This window comes from Triplophysa rosa, linkage group LG17 (genome assembly GCF_024868665.1).
Source record: "Triplophysa rosa linkage group LG17, Trosa_1v2, whole genome shotgun sequence".
Classification (NCBI taxonomy): Eukaryota; Metazoa; Chordata; class Actinopteri; order Cypriniformes; family Nemacheilidae; genus Triplophysa; species Triplophysa rosa.
This window is the reverse complement of record NC_079906.1, coordinates 15,723,669-15,740,886: the sequence shown is the minus strand read 5'-3', so window position 1 is coordinate 15,740,886 and position 17,218 is coordinate 15,723,669. Positions and strand designations below refer to the sequence as shown.

Here is a 17,218-nt window from a genome sequence, read left to right as displayed (position 1 = left end):
AGTCTTTCGTTACTGTTGTTTTACCGTCAAAGGCAGGGGGTCAAAACTGGTTCCTGTGAGGGTATTGTGAGCTCAGGTCCAGTGAGGTGAGAGTACAGTTGAAAGGGAAGAGTGAGTGAAATGAACAAAGGGGGAAGAAGAGGTCCTGTTCACATGCGGGATGGTCACGTCCGAGGCTGTCTGGTTGCTGGGGAAACCAGACATGATGTAATTTGTCGGATAGCCCTGTGATTGAAGAGCAGGAAGAGTCCGCTAGACCATTCAGATTGACCAATTTGTCTTGCTTGCTCGAGAAAAGCACTGGACTGAACTGTGATTTACTCATTGTCCTGAACTCATGTGGGCTTGTTTTATGTTTCTTTTGTGTCCTTTATGAAGCTTAAAAATTTGAGTTTCTTTTCAGTGTAACTTTATGAGAGCTTTTTTTCTTTCTTAGTTTCTGTCTTTCTTTCCTGTAATGAAAAGGGGACATTGCTAACGATTCTTGTTTTTGGAGACGCTCATATTTCAGCTTCACCTCCAGAGCTTACCGAAGGGAGACTGTCATTTGTAAGGCCCTTATGGCCTAATGCGTCCCCTACTTAAACCAAGAACCCGCCCTTGTCTCAGTTTTATATTTGTATAACCTAAACCATGTGTCACCAAGACAAAGCCTTTAAATGTCTAGATTGGAATGAACCAAGCCTGGGCTGTGCTGCTTATTGTCTTCTCAGAACATTTCTGCCTCGAATGTTCCCTGGTGCAAGATGAAAATATCATGTTGGCACCTGGCAAATTAAAACAGTTTTGTGTTTTTATGTGATTTTTGTTATTATTCGTTGTTGTCTTTTTTAACTTGGATCGTTGAATGTGTTTAATTAGTAATTAAATATAGTCAAAGGTTCAGAGGTTAGTAAATAGCCTATAGTCATTTATTAATGTATATGTTCATTAAATACTTTTTAAATAATAGAAGTAATTTATTATTATAAGTATAATAAATATTATACTTTTTAAATGTATATATTTTTAACAAAGTTCAGATTATAAAGTGATTAGACTAATTTGATTTTCGACACTTAATGAAGTGTAACTTTTAGAAACACAGTCATTAAAAATTTAAATAAGTTTATTACTAGAGATCCACCGATATATTGGCCAATAATCGGTATCGGTCGATAAAAGCGATTTTCATACTATCAGCTATCGGCCGATAGCTTAAAAACAGCCGATAATCAAGGCCGATAAATCCTGTCAATCAAAAGAAGACAGGATAATGCAAGGAATTTGTGCTCGGTGTATAGAAAATGTTAAGAAACATCAGTTTGATGTTCAGTATTAATAGTCGTTATATGAACTAATAACATGTGTAGCGATTTTTGCAGCTTAGCCTTATAATTGAAGTTGACTTAAGCATACTTCTTAAGTCAACTTCAGTAGTGGTTTTACATAGGTTTGCATGTATCAGCACTTGGATTTGGTCCACATTATTCAATGAAATAACATGAACAGATGCTACACATGACATTCACTCGACAGCTGTTTTGATCATTTTTAAGTGTAAAATACTAATCAGGCCAAAGGTCATGTGAGGGGAAAAAAACTCAAAAATGTCAAACCAAACATGTGATTGTGTGGCCCATTTTCCTTACAAAACAAGGACTGAGTTTCTGTTGCATAAACTACAATATAGTAAATAAAACATGATTGTCTAGAAGTAGAGGATTGTGTATTCATCTCATCAAGAGACATTTTAGTATAAAATGCCTTGTGGTTACTTTAACACAAAGTCAAGATGATATCCAGACCTCTAAAATATACACACATTACATTATCCAAGATACAGTAATATATATATACCTTTAGTTTTCCCTCTCAAATATTCAAAAAGAAAGTTTAGCTCACTTCAGTTTCGGATTAAATGAGTTTTGACAAAGGAATGGATGTAATTTTGCTGTCAAACATACAGTATAAGGCATAAAAACAAGTAGAAATTCCCACACTGCACACTCTCCCGGGCTCATATTTGATCCAGTAATCAACAGGAAATATGATTTGGGGAAAAGTTCACTGTACTAATCACTCAAAAAACGACATCTTTGCATTTCCCAGCAGCGTCTGCTGTCATTATAAACTTATTTCACTTCCTGGCAGTAGTTTATTGAGTATGCCCAAGTGTCCTGGGTTGTGTAAGGTTAAACTTAGCTCCATTTCCAATAACAGTAGATCTCATCTAGCAAGCAGGCAGAAGTCAAAATAGACTGATTTCATTAGACTAAGAACTCAGACGGTGAAATGCTGTTAATGCACTTTATGATTATAGATTAATATCTGTGGTGATAGATTGAGAATTGTCGGGCTATTTTACAGTGCAAGAACTACTAAGTCACACTTCAGAGTTGCATCTGATGTTATATTTGAATGTATTTTAATCGATTCTAGTGATAGTGTGCTTTATATATTTGTTGCCTATGATTTTAGGGAGTGATTAGATGGTGATTTGGTGCAGTTTAATGTATACAAACGTCTCTGCAGGCAATAGAAACACATTTTCCATTGTTAGCATTATTAAATCAATGCATTTGGGTGTAGTTAAAGATGTCTGTTAGACTGCTGTGAAATTACTTAAACCTTAGTGGAAAATGGGAGCCAGAGGCTGAACTGATTTTTCTGTTTTTAAGCCTTGTCAAATGTTAAAAAGACTTCAGCGGTCTGTGAGTGAAAGCCAAAATCCTGTTATGCTTTTAAAAGGTTTGGGTGGGATCCTGCTGAGCTCTCTTTCTCTCCCTCTCTTTATTTCTCACTTTCTGGTGCTGGCAGATTTGAGCTCTGTATTAGTTTTAATAGGTCCCCGACTTTAAAGTGAATTTCCTTCAAACGTTAAAAAAATACATGCCTCAGATGTTACAAAATAATGCATTATTTAAAAGAGCAATGTTGAGATTTTAATGACATCTAGTGGTGATGTTGCGAATTGCAACCAACGGCTCACTCCGCCCCTCCCTTTTGAAGCACTGTGGTGGCTGCAGTGTATGTAGATAGAAATAACTCATTCTAAGGTAATAAAAACATAACGCTTCATAAGGTTGTTTGTAAGGTATGTAAAAACATTCACCTCTGAGGACATAGCTATGTATATTATATTGCATTTTTGTCAGTAGATCCTCCTAAATATTACACACTGGACTTTTTACCACCTTCTGTTCATGTGAGATTTATTTGATAGATTTAAGTGCTACTTCTGTGCGACACGCAAAGCAGACTGGTCTTTCTTTTTTTTACTCAAAAGGATTGTTCTACATTTTTATTGATCATAGCAGTAGTGCTTCATCAAATGTTGACCAAACAATAGAGAAGAGCATTAGAATGTGGCACATGTCCAGAGCTGTGGTGCAGTCGAGTGCAAAGAGCCGATTCAGGTTTCTGGATCGCAATGGTACGATGCTGTAGATTTACTGGGACGTCGCAATGTCCTAGTAAATTCTCTTCAAACCTGTAGCACTCAGGGTTGCAAGATGGTGAATTGCAGCATCCATTATGTCCTTTTTGTTCTTTTTTTATGTTGTTTCATCCGTTGTTATGTTTTCTATGTATCATTCACCTATAAGTGACCTTGAGCTTATCAGGGTACATCACCTTCAGTTTAGACGAATCAAATCTATATGAACTACATATGTTGTCAGAGTGATGGATATATTTCTCTTTTTTTAAATATATACAGCCTTACTAATTTTGATTTCTCTCTTTTTCTTCTTTACAGTCCTGGTATCTGGGAAACTGATGAACACACACACACACACACAGATGAACCAGAGGACACGGACATGGATTTGAAAATCAAGTTTTTGTGGAATCTACAAGAAAAAAATCGTGAACGAGATTGAAGAGGGAAAATCAGCTATATATGCAGTATTTGTATATATACCCACACACACATATATATACACAATATGTGTGCATGTATAGATATATGTGCACACATATTTATATATGCATAACAACGTATAAGATGCTTCAATACACTTTCGAAAAGACAATGGAAACGTAGGAGAGAAAGTGAGAGAAAGGCCATGGATGGATCAGAAGACAAGGAGGTTGCTTTTTTCCTGCTGGGTTTGGGGCGCAGTCTGAACTATGGCTGGTACATTCGCGGATGTGTCGAAACGGCCCACCCTGACTCTCTGCCTCCCGGATCACCTCTCCTCTATCCCCTTCTTCCGCTACAGGTGCTGCTTCCTCCAATATGCAAAATAAGTATCCTTTATTTTCTTAACAGACAGGGAAGAGAAACCCAGAGGAACGGGTTGTATCGCGCCACAGGTTCGGAGGCGAGCACGGTCTGCTTTTTTAGGTTCACGGAGGATAGGGGTGACGTGATGTGGAAAAGGAAACCGAAAGGTTTTGACTGGTCGATGCTTCCGTTCACACGCCGTTTCGGCTACTTTCATCCACTTTTATTGACAATCATGTTTCTGCGTCCTTGGTTTTGTTCAGAGGGTGACATTTTCTAAATCGCATTCTCCACCATTTGTAACGGAGTTCCACTTTTTCGTGGAAGCCTGTCATGTTTTTGTACATCGGAGGACTAATAGTGGTACCTTGTGACATCATACACCACAGTCAGTGTGTATACGCGCACGAACGCACACACACACTTACGTATAAACACACCTATATATAGGCTTTAGAGCAAAGGCATGTACTGTTAAGGCTACACTAGGTGTGCGTGAGCTGTAAAACAGCCCGAATAGGACGAACCAGGTAATACCAGGGGTGAACTAGCACCTTCCTTTCTTTGCAATATGAAAGCCCCTGATTTCATGGACTGTGTGTGTGTGTGCGTGTGTGTGTGTGTGTGTGTGTGCGCACGCAAAATTCATAAACATTGGTAGTCCCTTATCCATCTCTGTGATTTTACAGAACAAGGTTTTTGATTCATGTTGGTTGGTGGAGATTTTCCACATAGTGACAAAGGGAGTTGAAATATATAGTTATATAACTATATATAGTTTTGTCACTACTAAGACAGTATTGGGTGTAGAGGATAGTTTTCTCTGTGTAATTTGTTTCAAATGCATTGAAAATTACAGGCATTGCACTACTTTGAATTTTTAAGTTTCCTCTTTTGCAAATTCTTTTTTTGGCCTAATCATAGGGAATGCTGCATTCGTTTTCTTTTGTCATGTTCTGAATGCAAGGTAGATGAGGGTTGTTTTTTGTAGCTAAGAGGTTGATCAGAACAATGCAACATTTTTATTGTAGAAGTCATAAGTGTCTATGTATTTATGTGATTACACTTTTACAATCCCATAGTTTAAGAAAAAACAAACACAAGTTATCCTTTTCTTCCCATGTTTCTATCGCAGAAAAGTCTCTACTGGCTGGTTGTTGACTGGTTGCCACAGGAACGCGTTTTTCTGCACTCTAAAGTGTTGATTTGTACTATCAAAAAAACATCAGGGCTTTACAACGCTACCAAACTCAAATCACGAAGCCACGAAAAGTGCCTGAGACATTGTGAGATATTCATTTGAAGTCTTATTTTATGACTTTTATTTTGGGAAGTTTGCTTCATCTACTGTGGGTTGTTGTAGAAGTGAAGGGGTTCTTTTTTATACCCGGAGAAAGAGATATGATATGCACAGGCTCACATTTAGCCGCAGGTAGCGAAGATGGCAATATGGAGAACAAAATAAGCAAACATACCCCCTTGTAATCTGCCAGAACATGACAAAATCAACACATGTCAGAAATTTTATAGGTTTCCCCCACAAATATATACACGGATAAAGAATAATATCCACACAGTCTGGTTGCTTTTGCTTAACCTTTTATATGGCTTTGCATACACGTTTAGTTGCATTCACCATAGCAAGATTCAGAATACATACAACGTTGTTTTAATGGTGCTGATATGAAAGTAATATGGAAATCTCTATATATAAATTATATGTAACTGCATGGTGCTTATTAAAGAAAAATCACAAGAATTAAGCTCAAATGACATGAGCGCATGGCAGATAATCTTAGTATTAACTTTGAAGCTAAACGCTCCCCGATTCCTCCTTATGACAACCCCCCACCTTGAGCGAAGAGCCAATGACACCCGTGAATTTTACCTTTGTACTACACTTGGTTTTGAATTTTATCCAACGATCCCTCTTCTACTTTGCACGATATTTTATAAAACATATTATGTGCCTTGCCTTTAGTTAAGAACAATAATAGATAATAATTTTAAAAAGTCGATTTTTATGTAAGCAGTGTCACAATGGGAAATTTTTTTTGCATGTTTGATTGCCTGTCATAATCAGATTAAGACTAACTGGTTACCCAATAGATGTAGTTTTGGTTGGGTAAGAGAAGCTTTTATGGCACTGTTCCTCCTTTACAAGCACCGTAGTTGTATGTCCATGGCATGAAATCGCCCTTCCATGCATTTTAATATTTTGTTAGCGTTTCCTCCATTGGTTAATGTAATTGGAATGTAACAAAATCTGTGATTGATGGAGTAACAGCTCTCCATTTCAGTGATAACGTTTAACGTTTTTTGTTTCTTTAAAATGATTTAAAATGTATTTTGTGTTTAATCTCTCACAACAGAGTTTGTTCCCATGAAAGATGAAAAAAATTGATCTTAAATCTTTATCAGTTAAGATATGAACCACACAACTAAATGTTTAACTGTTTGTCAACAAGCAATCAATTGACTTTATTTGCTCAACATTTTTTACGTTATTTTAAAACACATGTAAGACCTTTCAGTTCAGGACAGTTCACCCAAAAATGAAAATTCTGTCATTTGCTCACCCCTGCGAGATGTTCCAAACCTGTACAAATTTCTTTGAACACAAAATATATTTGGAAGAGTATTTGTAACCAAACAGTTCTGGGGAACCATTGACTACCATAGTAGGAAAAAAATACTCAGTCAATGGTGCCGCAGAACTGTTTGGCTTCCCACATTCTTCTAAATATATTTGAGCAACAGAACAAAGAAATGTATACAGATTTGGAACAACTTGAAGGTGAGTAAATGATGACATAAATGGTGAACTATCCCTTTTAGTGCTTAACCAAAAGATGTAAACTTATGGGATCCATAATACTGACTGCGATAGATTGTGTAGTAACATGTGACAGATTTGTTTTAGTTATTTCGTCCCTTGTATATGTCCATACATTCATTTGTAGAATGCATTTTTAGAGAATAAGTGAAATGAGTCAAATCCACAAAATACCATTTAAACTGCTGACTTTGCATCTTCTTTCAAAATGATTAACGCACCAGGTTGCATCTTCTGATTCTTGTTTAAAATTAGATGGTAGGAAATAATTTATAATTTCGTACTGTGTGGTGTCAGGGGAGTATAGGAGAAGATATTTCTGGAGCTGGGTCAGGAAGGGCCATGAGGTAGTATGTGATGCAGTGTACAGTATTGTTTCTGCAATGGATGTTGCAACGCTGGTAGCTAATACAATTTGCTGGTAGCTATTTAAAGTTGAAAAAGAACGAGTTTTGTTTACATGATGCTCCGGTAAGATCTTAGAGCAGAAAGTTTGTAAGCCCACTTTTTTCACCCTGGCTAAAATGGAGTGCTTACGCAGAAAGGCATTCCATGTGTACCATGATCCAAACTTTTGCAGAAGTGCTAGAGTCATTCAGCAAGCAATTACCTTGAGTTTAACAGGACAGGCGATGGGTCACGGGTCTGACACGGAGTCCAGGTTGGTTGTGGGCTTGTAGGCCCAAACACCTCTATTGCATCCACAGTAAAATATTATATTGGAATCATTTCACGTTGATTTCTTTTTTTTGGACAATTTTTTTTTTTTTAATGCCTCACAATGGGACCTGAAGTTCCAGTAAAGAATTACGTCTCAGTTCAGACTTGCATTGCCCACCGTCTGTCCTGTGAAGATTTGCACTGTTCCATGTTCATCTTTCTAAAGCAGTTTAAACCCTCTGGCCAGGGTGGGATTGTGGGCTCAGAAAAACAGGGGGCTGATCATGGGTTCGCCGGCACAGTGCCGACTTCTTGTTTGCTTTTGTAATGAATAAAATGGCTACGCAAGGCTGACGAATCGAAACGCTTCACGAGACGCGACGTTGTCTGACGTGCGTTTTTTAAAGTGGCCACAGGTGATGATTGATAATGCATTTGTTAGCTGATGCATGTAAAAACAAACATTATCTTACCATTTCATTTTGAAGCGCTTGACTAATATTTGTTTTAGAAGCAGTCATTTTCGTTTGTATGCGTGTTGTCGAAAAGTTACGTTTTGAACACGGCTTTCTTGTGTATAAATGCTTACCATATATCCAGTAGAATAAGAAAAAGCTAAATGTACATAAAATGTGTTTTTTATGAGTAGATACGTTTTCGTTCGTACATTTGGATTTAGTCATAAGCTTGTGGCCAAGCCACAGAAATAATGCAAGATCCTTTTGAAGGATCTGATCTGTAAGTAAACTCCGCACCCTCACCACACTCATGTCAAACAGGTTTCATTTTGCTTAGAAAATACGGCCATCAATAAATTCAGCATCACTTGTTGTCATTTTAAACAGAGCCAACAGTTGCACTTAGATTTGAGGGGTATATGCAGAATTCATCGCTTTAGTTTATCTCCAACACTTATTTTAAATTTCTGAACTTGTTTTGTTTTTCTCTTTCGTCACGCAAGCTTCGAGATTTTGAACATTTCCTTCCGGTACTTCTACTCGGAAGATTGCACTAGATAATCTGCTATTGATCTAATAATGCTTGTTTTAAGGTTTGTTCCTCTGGATATATTTCTCAGCCTTTTTGATGCATCTCGATCCACAGAGACTTTCGATGAGAACGCGAGAAAGAAGCTGCTTGAATGGCGCCATTTATTTAAATCTTGTCGTTTCATGATAAATTTACCCTTTTAAGGCCATGTCAACTTTCCGTGCACTACAGATATCAAGGTTGGTCATATTGGATTGTTGAGATAAAATCGTGCGCAGTCTGTTTTGGACAATCAATGGCATGATTGACTTACTGTACCTCAGTCTGTTGAAAGTTGTATGCGGTGTGTATAGACAGACTAACATAACTACCCTTACAAAATAGTACAGTGATGGTGTCAGATGGTAATACCGTGGTTCTTTCACGTGTACCATATATTTGGTAATGGTACAAAATATTTCAATTGCGATTCCTTATTGTACCATTTGTAACAAAAACATAGCAAAACCATAATACCTGTAGGAATTTTTCGGTACTTTTTTGTAAGTGTAGCAGAAATGTAGACCTAGCTGTTCTGAGTGCCTTCCTGGATTCACCCTACAACTCCTGAATGTGGGTTTAGGGTCTATGACCTTTCGTGATACGATCTTTCCCACTCATGACTGTACTGTATTTACCAGAATTGGCAGAATGTGCTCAGTATTTCTTAAAAGATTGTTAAATTCTGAGGACCAGGCACTTTAGTCAATGACACATGTAAGTCCACTTCATAGAATGTAAAGGCATGTAATGCCTAGTCCCATAGTCCAATTTCCCAACACTCTGTCATGAAGAGACCCTACTTAGGCATCTGTCTGAATATTAAATTTGCCTGAGTGTTGCACTGTAGCGTTTTGTGGTTTGTGTAATCCAAACCCTGCAATATGAACTTTGCACGGTTGATGTAGATAGAAATGTACTCCGATCTTTTGTCTCTTAGCAGTAAGGGCTCTGTAAATGTTGTGACACTTGGCAGATATGATGTTGCGGTTCTTATCAATTGTTAAATTGAGACAGCGGCTGGTGAATTTGAAATGGATTGCACGGATGGATAATGTGCAGTGTTAGGATAACAGGCGAGGTTTATAAAGCAAACTAGTAGTAATACACTAAAGGCATCTGGGAATGTGCTTGGGTAAACAAAAGCTATGCAATGAATCCTATAGCTTTAATGAGATTTTTGTGCAAAACGTCATGCCGAGCAGATATAATGTTAAGTACGTTTTAATATTTGCCCAAAGCCATGCATACTACGCTAAACCTTCCATTATAGCAGTCTAAAAGAAATGAGAAACATGGATTTGATAACTCATCCTCAGTGTGTTTGGGCTGGTCTCTGTAGGTCTGTTTAAACAGTTTCAGAGTTGACATGTCGTCATATAAGAGGGTTTCACAGATCTGTTTGTATATATGTGAGGTCATACTGACATTAACCAAATATGTAACTCAAACTCCTTAAAAAAAAATAAGGTTTGGAATAGACATGTTATGGATTGAGGCAATCGTGTTTTTCAATTTAAACTCTGGGTTAATGTTGGTATGTTCATCAAACTTTAAAAAAAAAAGATGGTGACAGTTTCGAGAACTCACAGATTGAGTATTTAACTTTGAATGAAGATACATCCTAAACTTTTTGTAAACTGGCTAGTTATTTTTATGCCCACTTTTTCATTCCTGGCAAACCAGCAAGTCGAATCAAAGCTATATACGTTAATATAGTCAAAAATGGGTTGAAAACACTTGCAGTGCCTGTCATTTTACTGCTCTGTTTGGTTTGTTTTCTTCAGTCATGTTTCTCTGTAAGCCATTAGCTGTTACGCGAGTTTTCACTGTACTGCTGACATCATCTGGGCGTTTGTTTATCCAGTGCTTTTGTACAGTCCAACCAAGGAGCCAGATATGCCAAAGCCTCTCAATAACACACCTCTACCTTCTGCAACATATTGACATCAACCATTGTGTGAGGAGATGCTAGGAAGGGGATTCAGAATGGCTATTTGAAGGGGGTGAAGACATCGTGTTAGTCTCTGTACAAAGGGGAGAAAAGCCATTAATGGGCTTCGCTGTTATGCAATATTTAAGTCTATCACCAGTGAATTGCCAAAAATACCCTGACACACCGCCTGCTCCGCTAACATGACGTCCCCGAATGTGTAATGCCCTTAAAAACAGTAACACGTGAATGCTTCATATTCACATCATTTTGGTTCACGGTGCCCTTTTTTCCCCATTAGAACAATGATTTCGTTTTGTTCTGTTTGTTAATTAAGATTTCGTTTCTATGAATATTTCTATTGTTTGTTTGTTTTAAAGCATGCTGTTTTCTCTCAATTTAGAGGCTGATTTTGAGTTGAAAGAACGAAGGATGAAATGTGTTTCAGAGAGCATTCTAATGCAGTGTTAAATTTCAAGGTTTTTGTTGGTTTTCCTTCTTCTTTTTTTTATCACATTATTCTTTACAATTATTACCATAGTAGTTACTCATTAAACGCTTGCTTGCTGCACAGATAAACACACTTCACACCAGGAAGGGGCATGTGGACATTTAGTTCAGACACATTTTATGGAATGATTCACACGACTGGCACATGCATCCGTGTTTTTTGGAAAGCATCAGATTTTCTGTTATTCGTCTGTGTTCCTCTAGAACCTCGCAAAATTGTAACCTATCAGCAAAAGTCGGTATGTCGGTTGAAAGCAGATGAGAAAAGACTTTGTGTCTTTCATATGCACAACCAACTAAATTTGCCATGTGTTTTTAACTGGTGTGAGGGGGAAATTACAGCTTTAACAATATTTCATTATAACGTTGTATTCAGCCATCGCTGTTCGCAAAAAACGCTCATGAATACAATACTGGAAGTGAGTATGTTTCCCTATGCAAAAAAGTAAATAAAATTAAAATGAAATAAAAATAAACAAAGCTATGCTACGACTCAGAAATGACGTTGCGTTTTTCTTTCAACCACGGTTCGGTGACTACGGAAGTTTGTTCTCAGACTTGAATGGTTGGGTTTGTTGACCGATCTTGATCATCGGTCATGTGTACTTTGAAGGTGTAATAACATTGCTGTGTGTATGTTGGATGTCTTGTGCTGTTCAGTTGCAGGTCAGCTCAAAATGACCCTGGGTGAGGAAAGAGCTTCTTTCGCCATCACGGTTACAAAGCCAGAGGAGGAAGAAATGTCACAGTTTGTAATGGTGTGTTAAATGGGTGAGCAGCATCCTGCGGCAGGATATACAGTGAGGGAAATAAGTATTTGATCCCCTGCTGATTTTGTAAGTTTGCCTGCTTACAAAGAAATGAAGGGTCTATCATTTTTATGGTAGGTTTATTTTAACTGATAGAGACAGAATATAAAAAAATCAGGGGGAAAAAATGTTATATAAAGGTTACAATTGATTTGCATTTCAGTCAGTGAAATAAGTATTTGATCCCCTACCAACTAGCAAGAATTCTGGCTCCACAGATTGGTTATGTGCCTATATGGACCACAGATTAGTCCTGTCACTTTAAGAAAGTACTCCTAAGTCAGCTTGTTATGTATATAAAAGATGCCTGCCAACAGAATCTGTATCTTCCAGTTCAACCTCTCCAACACCATGGTCCAGACCAAATAGGTTTTAAAGGATGTCAGCGACAAGATTGGAGACCTGCACAAACCTTGAATAGGCTACAGATTGGTGAGAAGGAGACAACTGTTGGTGCGATTATTTGGAAATAGAAGAAATACTAAATAACTATCAATTGCCCTTGGTCTGGAGCTCCCTGCAATATTTCCCCAATGGGGTAAAGATGATCATGAGAAAGGTTAAAGATCAGCCCAGAACTACACGGAAGAAGCTTGTTAATGATTTCAAGACAGTTGGGACCACATTTAGCAAGCAAACCATTGGTAACACGCTATGCCGCAATAGATTGAAATCCTGAAGCACCCGCAAGGTCCTCCTGCCCAAGAAGGCCCGCCTGGCTCGTCTGAAGTTTGACAATGAACATCAAAATGATTCAGAAAAGGCTTTGGCGAAAGTGCTGGCACTGCTGTGAGACCAAAATTGACTCTTGTTTTTGGAGAGATAGAAATGCTGACATTGATCCCAAGAACACCATCCCTACAGAGAAGCACAGTGTTGGAAACATTCTGCTTTAGGGCTTTTTCTCTGCTACGGGTATACAGGATGACTTCACCGCATTGAGGGGGTGAGGGACGGGCCCATGTACCGTGAAATCTTGGACGAGAACCTCCTCCCCTTAACTAGTTCACTGAAGATGGGTCATGGATGAGCCTTTAACATGACAAAGACCCAAAACATATTGCCAAGACAACCAAAGAGTGGCTTAAGGAGAAACACATTAAATGTCCTAGCCAGTCTCTAGACCCTAGGCCCAGTTGCATAAAGCACCTTAAGTTTTTCCCTTAAGTATGACACTTAAGGGGTGATTTTCCTTTACCAAAGACAATAGGAGAATAACTTAAGTAAAACTTAAGGTATACTTAAGGACACACTTAAGGGAAAATTACACTTAAGGTGCTTTATGCAACCGGGCCCTATAGTCCTATAGAACATCTGTGAAGGAGGCGAAAACTCCAATTTGCTGAGCGACAGCCAAGAAACCTTAAAGATTGACAGAGGAGTGGACTTAATGTATCCGGACACATGTGCAAACCTGGTGACCAACTATCAGAAATGTTTTACCTCTGTGCTTGCCAACAAGGGTTTCTCCACCAAGTACAAAGTTATGTTTTGCTTGGGGATCCAATACTTATTTCACTGACTGAAATGCAAATCAATTTATAACCTTAATATAATGCTGTCGTTAAATCCAGCTTCAAGCTAAGGTGAAGATATTTCTCTGTTTTAAAGACCTTGAGAAAGTCATTCATGCCTTCATTTTTTCAAGGCTTGAATATTGCAATTCCCTTTATATAGGAATTAGCCAGAAAGCATTGTCGCGTTTGCAGGCAGTCCAAAACGCAGCTGCTAGGATGCTGACAGGTACTCGAAAATGAGAGCACATTACACCAGTTCTATTTTCCCTACATTGGCTGCCAGTGCGTTTCCAAATAGAATTCAAGCTTTTACTGTTTGTTTTTAAATCATTAAATGGTTTGGCTCCTCTATACCTTGCAGACCTTCTTAAACAACAGACGCCTTCTACATCCCTTAGATCCTCTGATCAGCTGCTTCTAACTGTTCCTAGGTCTAGATTAAAATTTAGGGGTGACCGGGCCTTTTCGGTAGTTGCACCTAGACTGTGGAATTCTCTAGAGCAGCTCCGACTATATTTACTTTTAAAACTCGCTTAAAAGTGCATTTATTATCGCAGGCTTTTAATTCTACTGAGTATTGAGGGGTGGCTCTGTATTTTTAGTGTTTATTTTTGCATTTATCTTCGTAACTTTTTTGGTTTTTATTTGTTTTACTTTGTTTTGTACAGCACCTTGGGCAACAATAGTTGTGTGCTTTAAAAGTGAAATAAACTAAATATAACATTTTTCCCTGATTTTTTTTAATATTCTGTCTCTATCAGTTAAAATAAACCCACCATAAAAATTATAGACCCTTCATTTCTTTGTAAGCAGGCAAACTTACAAAATCAGCAGGGGATCAAATACTTATTTCCCTCACTGTATTTAGGTACTGTGACATCATTTCCATTGACGGAAGCCACCATATCTCAATTCTTCAAAAAAGCACATTTATTTGACTAAACTAAACACTAGGGTACATGTGTTGCCAAAAAAAATCAGCCAAGTGCTCCGTGAGCACGTATCAGCATACTCTTTTATGATACATTTAAGATGATAGATTTTATTATGGTAATTGTCACTTGATAGCAGGAACCCAGTAAGAGAATGACTCATTTCTTTGCAGAACAAACTTTGGCTCACCAGATCATTTAAGTGACAGTTTTAATTCTGTAAGAAGGGACTGCAGAGAACAGGGAAACGTAGAAGAAAGAGAGCACCGAATGCTTGTGGTTTGAGGTTTGTTTTCAGTTCAGCTTGGCTCCGGAGCGTAATGCACCTGACTCTAATCATACCTCAATCCATTATCCCACATACAAGATTGCTGGAGCCACATTTGGAAAAGTATAATTTCAGTTTTGGAAAGTAAGTCAAGTTTTATTTCATTTTAATGGTTGAAAATAGCACAAACCAGCACACATTCCTTCTTCTTTAAACATATAAAGGGGGGTGAACGAGTGCAATAGCACAGCGTGATCTTGCCAGGCGCCCCACATGAGCTCACTGCGGAATGAGTCGAATTCCATAATACGAGAAGACATGAACCAGAAGTACCTGGTGAATTTCAATGTGTAGTTCAGGATTTTCATGAAAGGTTCGCCAACACTCAGTTGTAGTCTTGCTTGCAGTTACTGTACTTTATAAGAAAAGCTTTTATATAATCATTTTAATTATAGTACAACAACATATTATGCAACTGCCAGAATTTACTGGGCATGCAGTATGACAATACCGTGTTTGTTTGTTTTTCAATATGTACCATGGTAGCTTTTGAAGTACCTTAAAAAATATGTAAATACTATGACATGTAAATATGGCAATCATTCAGTACAGTTCTAGATATATTGTGGCCATTCCAGTCCAGTGTCTGTTTAATTTCAACAAAATCAAACCAAATAAAAAAAATGCTATATTAGTCCGATTGTGTTTATTTTCTACACTGAAAAAAGGGTTTCATTCAACCAATTAAAATATTTTAGGGTAAGGATTCACATCTAAATTTTATAACTTGAGCCAATTAAAAATGTATTCCTTTTCTTTATTATTTTTCATTGACTTAAGTTATAAAATATACTGTAGATGTGAATCCTTACCCTAAAATTTTTTAATTGGTTGAATGAAACCCTTTTTTCAGTGTATTTTTTCTTTGTTTGGGCCTAAATTATCTAATAACTCTATTGAGGTAATAAATGTATCACATATACTTGATTTTATTTATATGGTTTTGTTCAAGTCAACATAATGAAACGCCGTAATGATGTTGTGTCGTGTGACTATTTTATTTTACATTTGGCCATATAATGAAGTGCTTACAATCCATCCCCTGAAGCCTGGGTCAGTCATCCTCCAGCACATCTGAAATCACAGTTCTTCACTCCAATGAAAACATTGAGACATCAGGAGCTGCGTGAACTGCAGCACATGAGCGAGAGGAAACATAACTCAATTCATGAAAATTCTCAAGAGCCTCTGAAGGAACATTTTAACTTCAGGCCGCTGAAGAGGACACTACAATGCTGCCATGCGTACATCTAAACATATGTAAGTCCTGAATGAGGAGCTGGTTGCAATTTGCAATCTCACCACTAGATGCCGCTACATTTCATACACTGGACCTTTAAAATACCATTTTGGTTACGCAAATAGTTCATTTTCTTTGTCTTTTAATTTCTTGCTTCGTTAATTTTACAGATTTGATATGTATCTTTGGTATGCACTGAGAGCTGCACAAGGTTGAACGGTGACAGTTTTGATCATATCTATTTAGACTCGCAGGTTCAAAGTGGCTCCTCTCCCCGCTTTCCAGTTCTCTGGCTGTGCTCATGAATTTAATATCTCGATTTACAGTATGTGATGTGAAAGGCTTGTAAAAGCATGCGTCAGTAATGGGCTGCAGATGTCTCAACAAAGGATTGTCATTCACTGAGGACTCCCCTCTCTGCAATACCACCACAATCAGGTCACTCTGGCATACAGTCTGAACTGTGTGCCAATGCATAATGTGACCCCCGCTTCCCACAGTCACTCTCCCTGAGTCTTTGCGATGAGTTTTGTGGTCTATTATTATTTGTAGTTTCAGGAAGGGAGGGGGAAAGACTATATTGCATACACACAATATGACTTTTCTTGTATATTTCATGCGCCTTTTATGAATTTATTATAAATGAGGAAATGCAAATGAGCTTTTCTGATTTAAAGGATTTGTTTAGACAACAATGAAAGTTATGCCGTTATTTTTTTATTAAAAGAAACAAGAGTTCTTATAGAATCTCTATAGACTGTTTCATCAGATGCACGTGCCTGGCCCGAAATTAACTCCCGGTCTGTGTTTGTTGATCGGTCTGGCTAGTGGCTAATAATATAACTATTTATATTTTATTTAATTTATATTTGTATTCATTTATATTAATATTTTTGTGTCATATTTGTATTAAATAGACAATTTGTTGAATTTTATTGTATATAACTTTGATTAAATAATTTTTTTTTGAATGGATTGTGTAATTTTGCCACATTTAAGTTTAGCCAAGTATCTAAAATAATACTGGCCAGATTCACTGTAAAATAAATTTGTTCACTCAACTAAAATTTTTTAGTTATCTTTTTGCTTTGACTCAGAAGATTAAGTAATTAAAACTTAACTAAGTACTTTCAACTTAAAAAGTTTAGTTGACATAGCTTAATTTTTTTGGCCCAACAACTTTTTTAAAGTTATTTGGACTTGGTTTAGTTGAA

At 37.4% G+C, this 17,218-nt stretch overlaps 1 protein-coding gene across 5 annotated transcripts in view; it reads left to right on the top strand.

The window, feature by feature from the left end:
* nfic (nuclear factor I/C) overlaps positions 1–11,670 on the top strand; it is a 103,906-nt gene extending 92,236 nt beyond the window's left edge. For all 5 annotated transcript variants that reach the window (XM_057355827.1, XM_057355829.1, XM_057355825.1 and 2 more), the window contains one exon: positions 3,740–11,670. In XM_057355827.1, the coding sequence (XP_057211810.1) occupies positions 3,740–3,760 (21 nt within the window). In that variant the 3' untranslated portion in view covers positions 3,761–11,670. The remainder of the gene's footprint in view (positions 1–3,739) is intronic.
* Positions 11,671–17,218: the final 5,548 nt, after the last annotated feature.